Source organism: Meleagris gallopavo, chromosome 22 (genome assembly GCF_000146605.3).
Source record: "Meleagris gallopavo isolate NT-WF06-2002-E0010 breed Aviagen turkey brand Nicholas breeding stock chromosome 22, Turkey_5.1, whole genome shotgun sequence".
In the NCBI taxonomy this organism is placed as follows: Eukaryota; Metazoa; Chordata; class Aves; order Galliformes; family Phasianidae; genus Meleagris; species Meleagris gallopavo.
The window spans coordinates 6,214,946-6,228,914 of NC_015032.2; the positions used below are offsets into that span (position 1 = coordinate 6,214,946).

A 13,969-nucleotide genomic window follows, 5' to 3' on the forward strand; every position below is an offset into this window, starting at 1 on the left:
ACAAGTGCGCAGCATTAAGGCTCGGCGTGAAGCATCACATCACCCCACGTTACCTGTGCGATCGACCCAGAGTTTCCCATGAACTTGCAGATCTGCTTTGTACTGTACATTGCAACACAGCTAACACGGGGAAATAGTACTTACCCCAGACGGGGCTGCAACGTCCCCAGTTTGCTTTCCCCCTCAGATACTTTGTCACTTGAATACTCGGAGCAAAAGTGGTTGGTTTTTTCTTTTTGTGGTTTTATGTGGTTATTTTTGCCAGCCTCCCCTCTCAAAGACCTTATCAAGGTTTATACAGTATCTTCTAGAATATATTAAGATCATACTTCTCTTCAGTTAGAAATCTTCCAGGTATTTAACCTTGTGTCAACAAACACTGGACAAGTTACCATTATACAGCAGCTGATGTCTCATAGCTAATCTCTTCCAAAGCATCAGGCATGTCAAACTTGTTAAATGCTATCTTTTTTCTAGCCAGGAAAAAGGCATAAGGCAGCAAGCTTTCTGCACCTAACGCTCAATCAATCATTTGTTTGCATTGGCATCGCTTGGGAGAGGAGGCAAGTTTGCACACCTCCCCAGCTCCCCTGTGCACCCAACTCATGGTTTTGTGCACACTGTCCTCTAGTGGCCACTCAACCTGCTCCTACACAAACATCACCTCCTTCCATGCACATCTGGACAGTTCACAGATTCTGCCTTCAGTTACGTGCCACAGCACAAACCAACCACCTGCAAAAATAATAATAATAATAATAATAATTCCCTCCCAGGTTTATTTCCATTGCTAAGCAGAGAGCTGCGTTGCTCATCAGTCACGCTTCTACGCAGTCTGCAATCTTTGCTCGGGTTGTCGTGCAGTTGGTGGCAGCTTCTGGAAGGGACTGACGTGTGTTTATGTATTCTGTGAGGTTTGGATAATTAGTCAAGTCAGCAGGTTTAACAACAGCCACGTGAGCATAATGGGAACGGGAATAACTGGAGTGCAAAAATGCAGGTTCTGCAACCCTGAATCTACTTAGAAGCAGATCTTTGCTTGAAGTTGAGGGATACCTTTCCTGCTTTGCCCATCTCCCCTCCATGACAAATGAGATGGCTGTGAGATGCTATGAAGCACTACCAATCACAGTTCCATTACACATCCATTAGTTCATTTTATTTTGCATTAACATGACAAATTGTTTAAAAAGGAGTGTGCAACTCTGAACAAGAACCAAAAGTTAACTCCTAAGTGACTGGAACGAACGTTCTTGTTTGTGCCCCTCGCTCAAGTATTTCTACCCTGTACTAGAAAGAATTCCACACTGACATAGCAGAAGTTTGGGGTTTTCTTGTTTTTAAACACCCTTGTATTGTTTTCATCTACCACTTCTGTCCCAGCAGAAGAATTTCAGAGTACACCTTCTTAGGAAGTGATGAAATCTTCAGGAACTGAGATGTATATCCTACTATGAAGTGAACATAAACATTACCTGAAACATAAACATTACCTGTCTTGACAAATTTCATCTACTTGATACCACTAATACAACACATCCGCAGCTTTCCAAAGCAGGAAGGGATTTTTTTTTTCCTAGCAAGCATCACATGAAGGAAAGCATTAATGCTGTACTATTCCCATTTTACAGCCTGTAAGAGGACATTATTGTACACACAGACAACAGGAAGAAACAATCTACGAATAACTATCACATGGAATAAAGGTCAATAGATAAACTCTATTAGCAACAGCTGGATTTGCTATTATGAACAGTTCCCATTACAGCTGAAGCCAAAGCATTATTCTCAACATTAGTGAAAGCCTTGAAATAAGCTCCTAAAATTGGCATTAATTGAGAACTAAATCACAGCACAGGAGGTGAGAGAGCAGTTGCAAAAATGGTGGTAATTGAGAACGCATTAAACAAGGTCTTGACACGTTTGGTTTAGAGATCGTGTCTGGAAACAGAGAAACAGCCTAAGTGAGCTCCTGATACCTCTGCTCTCTATAAACCCATCAGCCAGGTACGTGAACTCACTCATTAAATTTTCTATTAAAATCCAGACCAGTGCTGTGTATGCTAATTCCAAAATAAATCTTGCACAATCCATTACATAAAGGTTTGGAAGTCATCAGATGGGCAGGTTTCTTTTGATTCTATTCTGAGGAGGTCATCCAGAAAAACTATGCACCTGCACCATATGATTAAGTGCTCTTAACCAGTGTTTAGTGTCTTAACTTTCAATTACGGAAATAAGTAGTTCACTACAAAGTATTCTAATCACAACACGATGCAAAGCCACGTTAAGAAGGCTAAAAAGTCTTTACTGAATTTATTGATACAGAAACACTCATTAAAGAAAGTTTTACCACTTTTGTGTGCCTCAGGCCAATTCAATCCATTCCCCATACACAGACTTTTCAGCTTACACACTGGTGATTAAAGCAGCTTGAAGTCCATTTCTTTTTTGCAAATTTACTGCGCTGTCTAAACCTAAAGGGAGTCACACACAAATAAAGCAAAGACTAAAAATGAAACAGTCAAAGCAGGTAAAATTCCTAGACAGCTTACAGAACACACACAAAAAAAAAACCCAAACAGCGATGCCATAATTACTAACAACACATACAAAAACTACAGTACAAGTGCTTGTGCACAGGGAAAATGCATTTACAGTTCCCCTTCCTTTATACACTATAAGCAATGCTATTTCACAATTATAGTACACAGAAAACTGCTACTATGAGTTTGTTTGGATCTGGGGGGTTTTTTTTTTTTTTTGGCAAGGGGACAACCAAGAACATATTTTCTGTGTATATATTTATTTACTCAACCTCATCCAGGAAAAACAGAATACTGCAAAAATCTAGCAGATGTAATACAAAGGCAAAGCTGGTGAAAATCTGATAAAATATCTTTGAGAATTGGGAAATGGTTAAAAATAACAACACAGAGCTAAACAAAAGATGTTCTCCCTCAACTGGCCAATGTTAACAGAATCTCAGTCAGATTCATTAGCATGACCTGAACTTCAGATGCCAATTTTAAAAGTAACTTCTTTATGACATCCGTGAACAGTTCTGCCATTAATGAACTAAAGGCTGACCTGCCAGCCAGAGGTAAAATGCACCCTGTACGTGCAGAGACATGGAAGTTGTGCCACCACACAGAAAGGTGCATACCTGGTATGACAGTTATTCTAAAGAAATAATTAACAAACACAGAGATGACAGCCCTTGAGGAAGCGCAAGAAAGACTTTATGCAGATTTTATTATGCCTCCATTTATCATCACACACAGAGTTCTCATCTGCAGGAAGAAATTCCCTGTGGTTGCCAGATGTACGAGATGGGTGCTTGAAGTTTACAGGAAGCCATCAGCTCAGTGCCCACAGAACCACCCCAATCAAAATAAACCAAGAAAACCAAAGGAGCAAGAAGGATGATCCAATAGCCTGGGGGCACTGCAGGCAAAATACAGCCTACAACTGCTTCACACCACGTGGCCACCTGCCACACCACAGATACCACCTGCCACCACACCAGATAATAATCTCAAAGACAAAAAGAAGCCCATTTAAACAAAGGAAAGTTCTCCAACTTGGGTTGAGATAACTAAGAGGAATCTGTGTATTTTTCAAGCTGCGCAGAACTTTGAAACTCGACTTATCGTTACATTGTGCAACTCAATACCACTAAATGAATAACCAGCATTCTTTTGGCAAGAGAGTCTTATTCATTCCTCCTCAGGAAATGAGGAGACAGCTTAAAATAGATACCAAAGTGATACCAATGTAAGAGCTTCTGATGGGGTAACATCTTTCATAACTTCATTACCTACTAAGGGTTTTTCTGTCGTCATTCTTTTTGGTTTTACCCTCAGCTTACAGGAGTACTATCCATTATAATGAGCTCGAGGGTTTCTTTTCTATGACTATGTTGGTCTATGCAGGTTTCTCAGATAGGCCGAAGCAAATCAACTTTCCCTTCCACACGTGGAATCTCCTCCCATCAGCATTACAGGAAGACTTAGGAATAAAAATTAAAAGTCCACACCTATAAAACTGCACTGTTCTTCTGTCCACTGATGCAAGTCTGTTATAGCATCTATTCCTTTGTTGCAGTAATAAACTACCAAGACAACCTCATTCCACTTGCTGTATGTGGACTACGTGTACACAAGCTGCATTCCAGCCACCCTGCTATGACAAGGGTGCACACAGGAACACCTAAGTTAGAATTACATCAATTTGGTGTTCCAGAGCTTCCACATATCCTCCACAGAACTCCGTGGCTCATTTCCCAGGATATAAACTATGCCCAGGCTAGAGCTCTGTGCTCCACTCCAGTCAAGCAGATTTTAGTTCACGCATCACTGCAAAACCTGCAGATTCTGCTTTCACAGCCAGTATTGACCATCTCTGCTGCCCATCTCCTCCTTACCCTCATCCCCATCCAGGATTACTTTGTAAACACTTCTGGAGACAACAGTCACAACTCTGAACACTTGAGCATCCTGTCAAAGCTCATCAGCTTCACTACTCCTCACCTGACTCCACTGCTTTAAAAAAAAACATCACGTGTAATACTCTAAAACAGGTGTCTCCCATCAAGAAAACCAGTGATCTGTAGAACATTTCTACCTTTTACTGAAAATCAGTATGAAATTTGAAAGCAAAGCTGGGTCCAACCAAAGGGGAACTGATGCCTTCCTTCCACATTCAAAATCTGGACATCTCAAGAGTAACACCAGAACTTCTTTTCTGTAAAAGTTGTGCTTTTTTCACATTTCTGGAAGAAAAAGATTTGCCAGGTCAGCTTTTACTAATAATCTTCATCCTCCGTTGAACACACACCATGGTAAACACACGGCAGGTAGAGTGGGAGAGAGCACAGACAGCAAAGGTCTTTGGGGAACTGCTTAAGAATCTAAGAACGTTTAAGAACTGCAATTCAGTAGAGCAGCCATCTCTGTGCAGTTAGTTTCAGGGAATTAAATCCTCCATTCTGTAAGCAGTCAAGCACTTCACCAACTTGCTACCTAAGGAATTCCTGCTGTAGAATAAAACTATAGCACACAACCAAGAAGAAAGAGGAAACTTAAAAAAGCTATAATGTTTAAGTATACAGCAGCCACATTCCCCAATCAGCCTACTGCCTTGGGTGGTCGTATTAGCAGGTAAGCAAGTGGTATACGTTTGTCAAGCCCTAAGTAGTATTTTATTTTCTGCCTACTTCCCATATCCTAGAAGGAAATTACTTCTCCCTGTAATAAAGCAGGTAATATTTCAAGGGATCAGGCAAAGGCAGGCTCAAGACCTTTTCTCTCAAAAAGTTTACAGGGGGATCTGGCTTTAGTTCAGAGGGTTTCGTTTCTTCCTCTTCTCGTCTCTCGTCCTCAGTCTCCTCACAGTTGTTGTTATCATCCGATGGGTTGGAGATCCGACTGGCGAAGACCTCTTTGTCCAAGAAAACAATTGTTTCCATGCGACGGCGACGCACACGTCTTCGTTTAAATCTAGGGGGGTTCTTCAGGCCATTTCCATTCTTGCTCATTGTTTCCTGATGTATAATTTTTTTAATGGTTCCTCGGATGGCTATGCGAGCCAGATCCTGGAGGCTGCGAACTGCCACAGGGGCTAAAAGAAAATGAAAATCATGAACAGATATGGAGAAAATCTCCTCAAGAGCACTCTCAGGAAAAGCTGCATTTGCTCAAATTAAATCAGGCCACTTGAATTCCCTGCTGCGATTACAGAAACAGCTCTATTCAATTCCTGTCAACTCCGGTAAACTGTATTGCAGCTTCCCAAACAAAATTTAATTATGCATTTCTCTCATTAACTGGAGAGAAAGAATGGGATGAAAGAAGAGTTTCGTATTTTGATGTCAAGTCCTCACAATTATTTTAAGATACGCAGGAGACCATAAGAACGTAGACTTAGTTACTGATACTGTGACTATTTAATAACCCAGATATTTTCCTACTGTAGATATCTAGACCTGAAGTCTATTCAATTCATCCACAAATGATTTGCCTGTTGTGAATTTATTTCAGCTTTGCCAAGTTCTTTATTTATAAAACATAAGTACTATTTATGTTCATCAAAAACTGTTTCAGACTTAGCGGGAGAAGACTGGCTGGAAACCATTTGGTAAAAGTAATTTTAGAAACATACAATAACTTACTGTGTTAAAAAAAAAAAACCCTCCCACACTAATAGTTTGGAAGACTTCATTTTTCTATGCTTATTTGCTGCCAGCATGTAAATTCACAACACAACTCATATAGCATCAATGCATGTCTGCCTACAAAGGCACCATACAAAGCACACTCAAATGCAGACTTAGGGGACTTTATGGTGCTGTACAGACTGCTTACTGAGCTGCTTTTTGTCACACAAAGACACCTTTCCAGAATAAGACCAAAGCCTGACTAATCTCTTTATGAGTATCTTTGTCTTTGCGTGTTCTTAAGAGGCCGCTTTACACCAAAGTCTTAATCTGAAGATTGGGGCCATGGCATACAACTGCACTTCAAACAGCTAACCAAAAATTGCACAGTTCAGATTCCTCAACTGTTCCAGGCTGAGGATAACTGACTTGTTTTGAGTAGGATAACATTTGTTCTCAGGTACCATTTATGTATTCTCTACCACCACAGCACAGCACCCAAGAACCACGAAAGCAGGTGATCTGGGATTGAAACTGATGTCTGTAACGACCAAACATTTCCTTAAAGCTTGGGTATCGTTTTTTTGTTGTTGTTGTTTTTGTTTTTTTAAACACAACGTTAATATTTAGAATTTATTCTATGTGATTCTGAGTCTACCTGCTGCTAGGATCAAAGATAGGATTCCTGTGTTGGAACCCAATCTAAATGGACAACTGCTCCAAGAAGGAAAACCAGCTGGAATAATTTTTGTGGAAATACGCATAGCAATGTCACAACTAAGGAACCAAGATGCATCTTATAACCAAACAGCAGATAAAATCCCTCCCATAGCCAAGAATGTTTGTACTCACGCAAATGAACAAGCCTTGACTTTCCTGAATCTGCGTGGTTGGGCTGAATCAAAGGAGCAAAAGAAACAGCAAGAATCTTCTTGGTTTCCCAGGCAGAAGGACCAGTACGAGTTATCTTAGTTAACTAAACCAAAACAAGGAGATCATTGTCCTTTGTGTGAAATACAGTCAGATTTCTAAATAGAAAATGAACAAGCAATCCTCTGCCTCTACAAGTGGCTACAGTACTAGAAATTACTACAGTAAAAAGTCAGGTAATAATAGGAATCAATTGTTTTCCTCCAGAAAATTGAGACACCCTGACAGAATTAGCCCCAAATAGCTTTGCCCAATGCAATAGAATACGTGCAGTGGCAGTTTGGGTCACCCTGCTTTCCAGTCCTTCCTCAATTCTGAATCAGAACAGCCATGTCCAACCAGTAAGAAAAAACATCAGTCTCAGGTGAACATCCACTCTTGAAGGAAGACTGCAACTCACTGAATATCAGTTACAGCTTAAATCATCCACTAATGCATCTTAATGAGAAGCAGCTCTGCGCTGTTAACCCCAGTTATCTTGCAGGAAGTAGAACATCAGATACCTACCACCTTGACCACTCAAGTTTATTAAATAACCCAACTTTACACCAAAATTGATCATCTGAATTACCATATTGAGTTTACAGACAGAGCAGTAACTCACATTTTAGTAAAAGCCATTGACACTTGTAAATAGGGACAACTTACAAAGCTCTTTCATAAGCCAGTTAGAGTATAAAGCCTTCTAAAAAGCAATTTTGTACTTTGTCATAAGTACAATGCTAGATTATATAACTTGAACAAAGCCTTCTTACACTTTCCTGCAGCATGGAAATAAAGTTGCAATTAACAACAAAAGATAAGCACATGCTATGAATACTATGGTAGAACTTAAACACTATGAAGTGGGCAGAGTACTGCTCCCATTCTGAATGAAAAGTGGTGCACCTCATGCTTCCTGCAATTTGCCAAATCACTGCTGAAAGAAGTGCAAATTAAAGAAAAAAGTTATTGACTGTGCTGAGATCGGAATTAAAAATTACTGAAAAAATAAGTAGAAAGGTACTCAACCTTCTCTTCAAGGGGCATGACAAGAATTCCCCCAACTTTCAAGAGGTTCTTCATGTAGTCTTCGTGTTCCTTCTGAACTCCAGCCCCGCAGTAAACGCGGTCATACTGAGTGCAGTCCGGGGAAATCTCTAAACAGTTTCCAGTAACAAAAGATGGCTCACAAAATTCAAATCTAAAAAAAAAAAAACCACCACCAAGAAAATGCATATCACATAAGAATATCACAATTTAGCAAATGAATTGCTTTTGTGGTTCTGAAAGAATGAGGAGAGTGAAAAATACTTAAGAAATATTTCATGGCGTTTCTCCTGCCAAGCCTTTGTATTCTGGAGATGATCAAAACAGAGCACAGCTGAAGTTTCAAAACCACAAAACAACGAGGTGAGAACACTCAGATGAACACTTCCAAAGGGTATCAATACATAACTTCACACCTGACTTGCATAAAATTTGGTAGTCTTGAAGTTTTAAGTTACCTCCTGCTCTCTCAGTTATAATATCCAAACGTAAGCATTAGACCTGCAACTCTAGAAGTAGAGACCTGAGGACTGCTGCACCAGGTTCTTCAACATTTTCAGGAGCCCTTAAATGTTTTTCAGATGTTCTGGAGAAGTCTGATGCCTCAGCAACGCGTGCTGAACACAACGGGAGTTTTGTCATTCACTTCAAAAGAGCCATGATTTCACTCTGCTTAAAACACAATTCTTGTCTGTTTCATTTTTGATTTAGTTTACAATCAAATTGAGTAATTTTACAATGCTTCTATTTTCTGTACATACTCCAAAATCCACATAAGCTTTAAGGCCTGGGTTTTACAGCTGATACAACATATATTCTTCTGCCAGCACCTCAGCACAGTACCTACTTACTCCTAAACACTTCCTCAAGCTTTTGGCTTTTGCAACCATGCTAGACTTCACAGCAGCTGGCTAGCAGCCTCCACACGTGGTGTTGTAGCAGTCTGATAACCCAGCAGCCATTATCCATCAGCAATACCAGTTTTCTAGTCATAGTGATTTCTGAATTCAGTTGACTTTTGCTTCATAACTATCTGCCCAGAGAGAGAAGAAAAGCCTTCCCTAAAACCCCTGTTCAAACCACAGCAATGTGACTCTGGGAAGCAGGGAGTCATCTATGTGCAAGCACCTTCCAGGCAGAAAAAATTCAGTCTGCTGCCAGCATTAAGAAAAGATGGCTCTTATCAGCAGCTTTCCAGTACTGCAGTAACAGCACAACACTGAGTAGTCTGAATTCCATCACTGAAGACTTTAATTTTCTTCCTCCCACAACAGGAAAATTTTCAGGTAGCCAGAGATGCTTTCCTTTCATGTTTGAACAAACTGTGAGACAGATCCAAAAATGAGACAGCTACAACTTTTATTGCTGAGGTTGCTTTTGGCAATGGTTATCCTGCTAGCAAGTTATTAATTTTGACAGCAGCAGAATAGATGTTGTAAGGGAGAACATAAATCAATTCCCAAGCAGCTTTAGTACTAACTTAATCATTATAAAAATACCTTCTTGTTTTAAGATACCATTTTTCTTCTTCTGAGACTAAACATATTAGGTCACTACCAACACCAGTTCATTTTCTTCTGATAACTCACAGATCACAAGCATAATTATTACTGTCACTTGCAGTTTCCAAGTTGCTATCTGTAATTGCATTGTAAAATAAGTAACTGTTTTCAGCTTCTTTCAGGCTCTGTCACATCAGAACTGCTGTAGGAACACTACAACAATTTCTAAAACTCCTCCACAACACATATGAGCTTAGAAGGTCACACACTGCAGCTCAACAATCCTAAGGAGCCAGAATCCTCAGATTACCCTGAGTGCAGAGTTGCCACAACTAAAGCCAAGCACATAAGATGAAACTAAACGGCCGTTCCAAAAATCTTACTTGTCAAAGCTGTCACTTGTTTTGATGAAGAAGTCCAATTTCTGCTTTGCATATTCAATCACATCAGAATGAAGCTCCACACCGTGGTTAACACCAAAAGGACCTGAAAATTTAAAAGAACAGGTACCAGGTAATGCTAACAGGCAACACAAAATGCAGCAGAACTAACACAGTTTTGGTTACTTCCTGTACCAGATTACTCCCCAGGTGGCAGCCAGTCAGTGATTGTGTAGAGTCAGGTATCTTATTAATACAATGGGAAGTACAAACCTACACTCAATCTCTGACAGTAAATAAGGGTGTTTTGCACCATTCACTTTGAATCAGCAGTCTTAACTATACAAAGTCCACTTTGTATAGTTTGCAGGAGGGAAACAATGGCAGTGAAGAAACACTGTTGATCTGAAGCTGATCGCATGGGGAAAATTCTAAGGTGCAGAGCAATAGAGAGCATATTTTAATAAATCCTTCTGAAACCTTTACACTGTTTTATACCCCTTTCTGATACACTAAAAGTCTCCTCAAAGAAATTAGGACCAACGACCTCAGTTGTACCTCAATTAACAACAACAGTAAATTAGGAAGATGCAGATATCATTCACTCATGCTTTTTATGTTCTAATCGATAACCTTTCCAGGAGGAAGACTCAACTCCCAGAGTTAACATATTGGCAACCAAAGTAATCTAACAAACCTAGCAGAAAATGTGACTCCATAGAAGGGCCTAGGATGTAGGAGTGGGGCTCTATCCTGACAAGAAACATTCCAGCAGCTAAAATTCCTGACACCCCCACAAGAGGATAGAACATACCCCATAGCCATTTATTTATCCTGGCAGCCAAAAGCAGCAAAAGACTGACTTCAGAAATGCTTGAGGGCAGACTGCTATTATACAATATTACTTTGGTGCTTTTCACCTACTGCAGATGTGGTCACAAAGCCAGTTCTGATGCATGAACTTTGCTTCCACAGATTCTATTCCCCACCTATATATTGATAAGAACCAAAACTGGATGTCAGATGTGTTACAGTCTAGAAAGGACAGCACAAAAAATAACAAGGCACTGAGCAGTTACAGTCAGAGGTTTCTCTGAGCATGCTCAAAACTAGTTTCAACAACAGCATTCCTGCTCCTGAAGTCTTGAATTGGGCTCTTGCTTAAGCAGCAACAAACAAAAGTTTGTGCCAGTCCTGCAGGAATAACCTGTGTAACTGCACTGTTGCCTGCTCCAACTTGCCACAGAAATCTGGACACCATCCAGATCCAGAAAGAAAGCTGCATGAAATCCTGATAAATTGGCCAGCTGAATCGATGCATTCTTTACTTTGCCAGATATCATTTTGTTTCATTACTTGAGGAATGCATCTTCCCTAATTTCAAGGCTTTAAAAAAAAAACAAAACAAAACAAAACAAAACACACACACACACACACACACACACACACACACACACCCAAAAGCCTAATGAAAATAGTTAGCACGATTGAAAAGTTATTTACCCAAGATGAGTCCAACCATAGAACTCAGATAGCCAGTGCCGCTGCCAAGATTCAAAAATGACAGCCCTGGCTGCAGATCCAAAGCTTCCATCACCTCAGAGTAAATGCAGGGTGCTGAGAGATGAATATTTCCATGCTTCCACGCCAAGTCCTTGTAGGCATTGTCTTTGAACTCCTCCAAGTAGTAGTCAGCTCGATCAATGGCACGGAATGCCTGCTCTACCAGCTCTGTCCGGATATATTGTGCCTCCTTCAGGTTATCAATTAACTCGTCGTTGTCTTCTCCTGCACTTACTGCACCTCCCATCTTCAACCTTTGTGTAAGCACTAGAGCTGAAGAAGAATAAAGAGAAGGTGAGGTATAGAGAATGCATCTGAGCTAAGTTATGCTGCTGCATATTCTTTGTGAGAGACCTGTATGTACCTGAAGGTCAACAAGCAGCAAAAACGAAACAAAACAAACAAACAAAAACATTACTGCCATGCCAGCCAACCAAACCATGACGAAAATAGAGCAGATCTGGTATTTAGTAGCTGACACCAGTATGGGAAGTTAAAATAGATAACTCAGATGATTGTTTTCAAACAATACTGACATAATACCACTGTGTCAGCTGTTTCACTGAACCCTTTTACATAGGGGGTTACTTTAGATGTTATGCTCATAGGTCATTTTTCATTGCAAATCCAAGCAATAAGTTAAGTCTGGCTTGCCACTCAGAATTGCTACATGTAGACTATTTCTAACATATCAAGTGGAAATTAAAAGACAGGTTGAAAGAACCAGAAAACCTCAAGCTGAACATTCAAAGAAAACATGAGGGCTGGGGGTTTGCAGAGGTTACAGACTCTGATCTAAATATAGGTACAGCTTGCTTTCCTTAGCAAATGCACTTTCACCCAGCTCATCAGAGCACAGGCCATCACCAGTGAAGGACCACAATACAAACTGCAACTGCTGAGACAATTTTCACTGAGTCCAATGGAATCCAAATTATTCCAACCTTGTGTCCCCCATCCCCCATTTAAAGAAAAAAGGGGGGGGGAGGAAACAGCCCTTTTCAAAAAAAAGAAACAACTTTTTTTTTAATGCATTTATTTACAATGCCTTTCTGTGCTCACAATGACAACCACAGAAGCAGGAGCTTTAGAATTCATTCCTGCCATCAGAAGATCTGCCTACAGCAAAATTGTTGGAGTTTGTTACATTCAGCAAAGTGAAAGTTACACACTTTCACTTTCAGAGGAAACAAAAAACCTGCAAGAGCGCAAGAAAGTTTCACAATTATCCAAATGACATACCAGCCCCATCACCTTCAGAGAGGCAGAAAATAAGACGTACTTATGCAAAGAATTCAAGCCAGTTTTTAATCCATTCTTTAAATACAGCCTCAAACACACCAACCCCATACGAGACCACTAGCAAACCTTGAAGAAAACCACCCCTTTCCTTTCTACAGTAACCCCTTCAGCTTCTCTACATACACACACACACACACACACAAAATGGTGCTGTATCAATTTCACAGCAAATTTAAGACTAAGGTGAGTTCATCAGCCAATGTGATTCTTCCTTCTCTTCTCACACACACGTTGACTTGCTGCAGCCACACTTGGAGGGCTGGGTCTGTCTGTGGGCAGCACACTTGCTGTAGCACTCTGCATTGAAATACTCTTTCCTGAAGGTATTCCCTTGACTTCTTCTGCTGTTTAATAACAAAAGCGGAAACAAGCGCAAGTGCTTGATGTATTAAAGTCTGCATTTTCAGCTTTAAAGCATAAAAATAAAGCCTTTAACAGTGCTGCATTCTGGATCCCAAACCAATACATGCAATCCCCACTGGGACAACAGGTCTGACCTGCTATCAGCTCAGCTTTCTGAGCAGCAGACAGCCTGTAAGGAGGAGCCCCATGGACACACAGCTCCCTACAGGTGTCACTGAAGCATTACTTTCACTGACCTCCATCAGAACAAGTGTTTTATTGCAGATGGTGGATTATCCACTTCGGGTAATTCCGTATTTGTGTTCTTTTCCTGCCTTTCTCCATTCGGAAGGTGAAACACACAGCACGGGTAGGCGCTACCTTTAAGAAACCTTTCCAATTCGCTTCCCTGCACCCCCAGCAACACTTTGCACACAAACCACGAGCAGGTGACAACACAGGCACGGCATCAAGCAGCCTTCCAGCGCCACAGCAGCCCTCCGCCATCCTCACAACCACCCCCCACAGAACGCCCTCCATCACACGCCTCGAACGGAGCAGCAAAAACAAAGCCCACACGTTACAACGCAACCAGGGCACAAGAACAACACACTAAAGCGCAGTTCTTCTCCTCCACGGGCAGCCTGACATCACTCGCTCTGACGTTACGTGCTACATAAGGATCCTCGTCCCACTGAGCCGTACCTGGGAGGCAGCGCGGCCCGGTTCCGCCCGCTCGCTCCCAGCCCGGCTCTGCCCGCAGC

At 41.0% G+C, this 13,969-nt stretch overlaps 1 protein-coding gene across 1 annotated transcript; it reads right to left on the reverse strand.

Annotated features, from left to right (window-relative positions):
* Nucleotides 1–1,137: 1,137 nt before the first annotated feature.
* On the reverse strand, nucleotides 1,138–13,963 carry PCMTD2 (protein-L-isoaspartate (D-aspartate) O-methyltransferase domain containing 2). Its single transcript, XM_010722399.2, has 6 exons — nucleotides 13,911–13,963; nucleotides 11,502–11,834; nucleotides 10,002–10,104; nucleotides 8,099–8,270; nucleotides 7,010–7,133; nucleotides 1,138–5,622 (listed from the first exon to the last, which is right to left on the reverse strand). The coding sequence occupies exons 2-6, from the start codon at nucleotides 11,806–11,808 to the stop codon at nucleotides 5,240–5,242; spliced, it is 1,089 nt and encodes a 362-aa protein (XP_010720701.1). The 5' UTR covers nucleotides 11,809–11,834; nucleotides 13,911–13,963; the 3' UTR covers nucleotides 1,138–5,239.
* Between the last annotated feature and the right edge of the window lie 6 nt (nucleotides 13,964–13,969).

Bases quoted from the DNA above. Each gene is read 5' to 3' on its own strand.
- PCMTD2 (XM_010722399.2), bottom strand. From the start codon at position 11,808: ATGGGAGGTGCAGTAAGTGCAGGAGAAGACAACGACGAGTTAATTGAT. The intron at 8,271-10,001 runs GTAAGATTTTTG...TTTTTTTTTTAG, and splicing joins ACAAGTGACAGCTTTGACAA to ATTTGAATTTTGTGAGCCAT. The intron at 7,134-8,098 runs GTTGAGTACCTT...GTTTTGGTTTAG, and splicing joins TCATGCCCCTTGAAGAGAAG to TTAACTAAGATAACTCGTAC.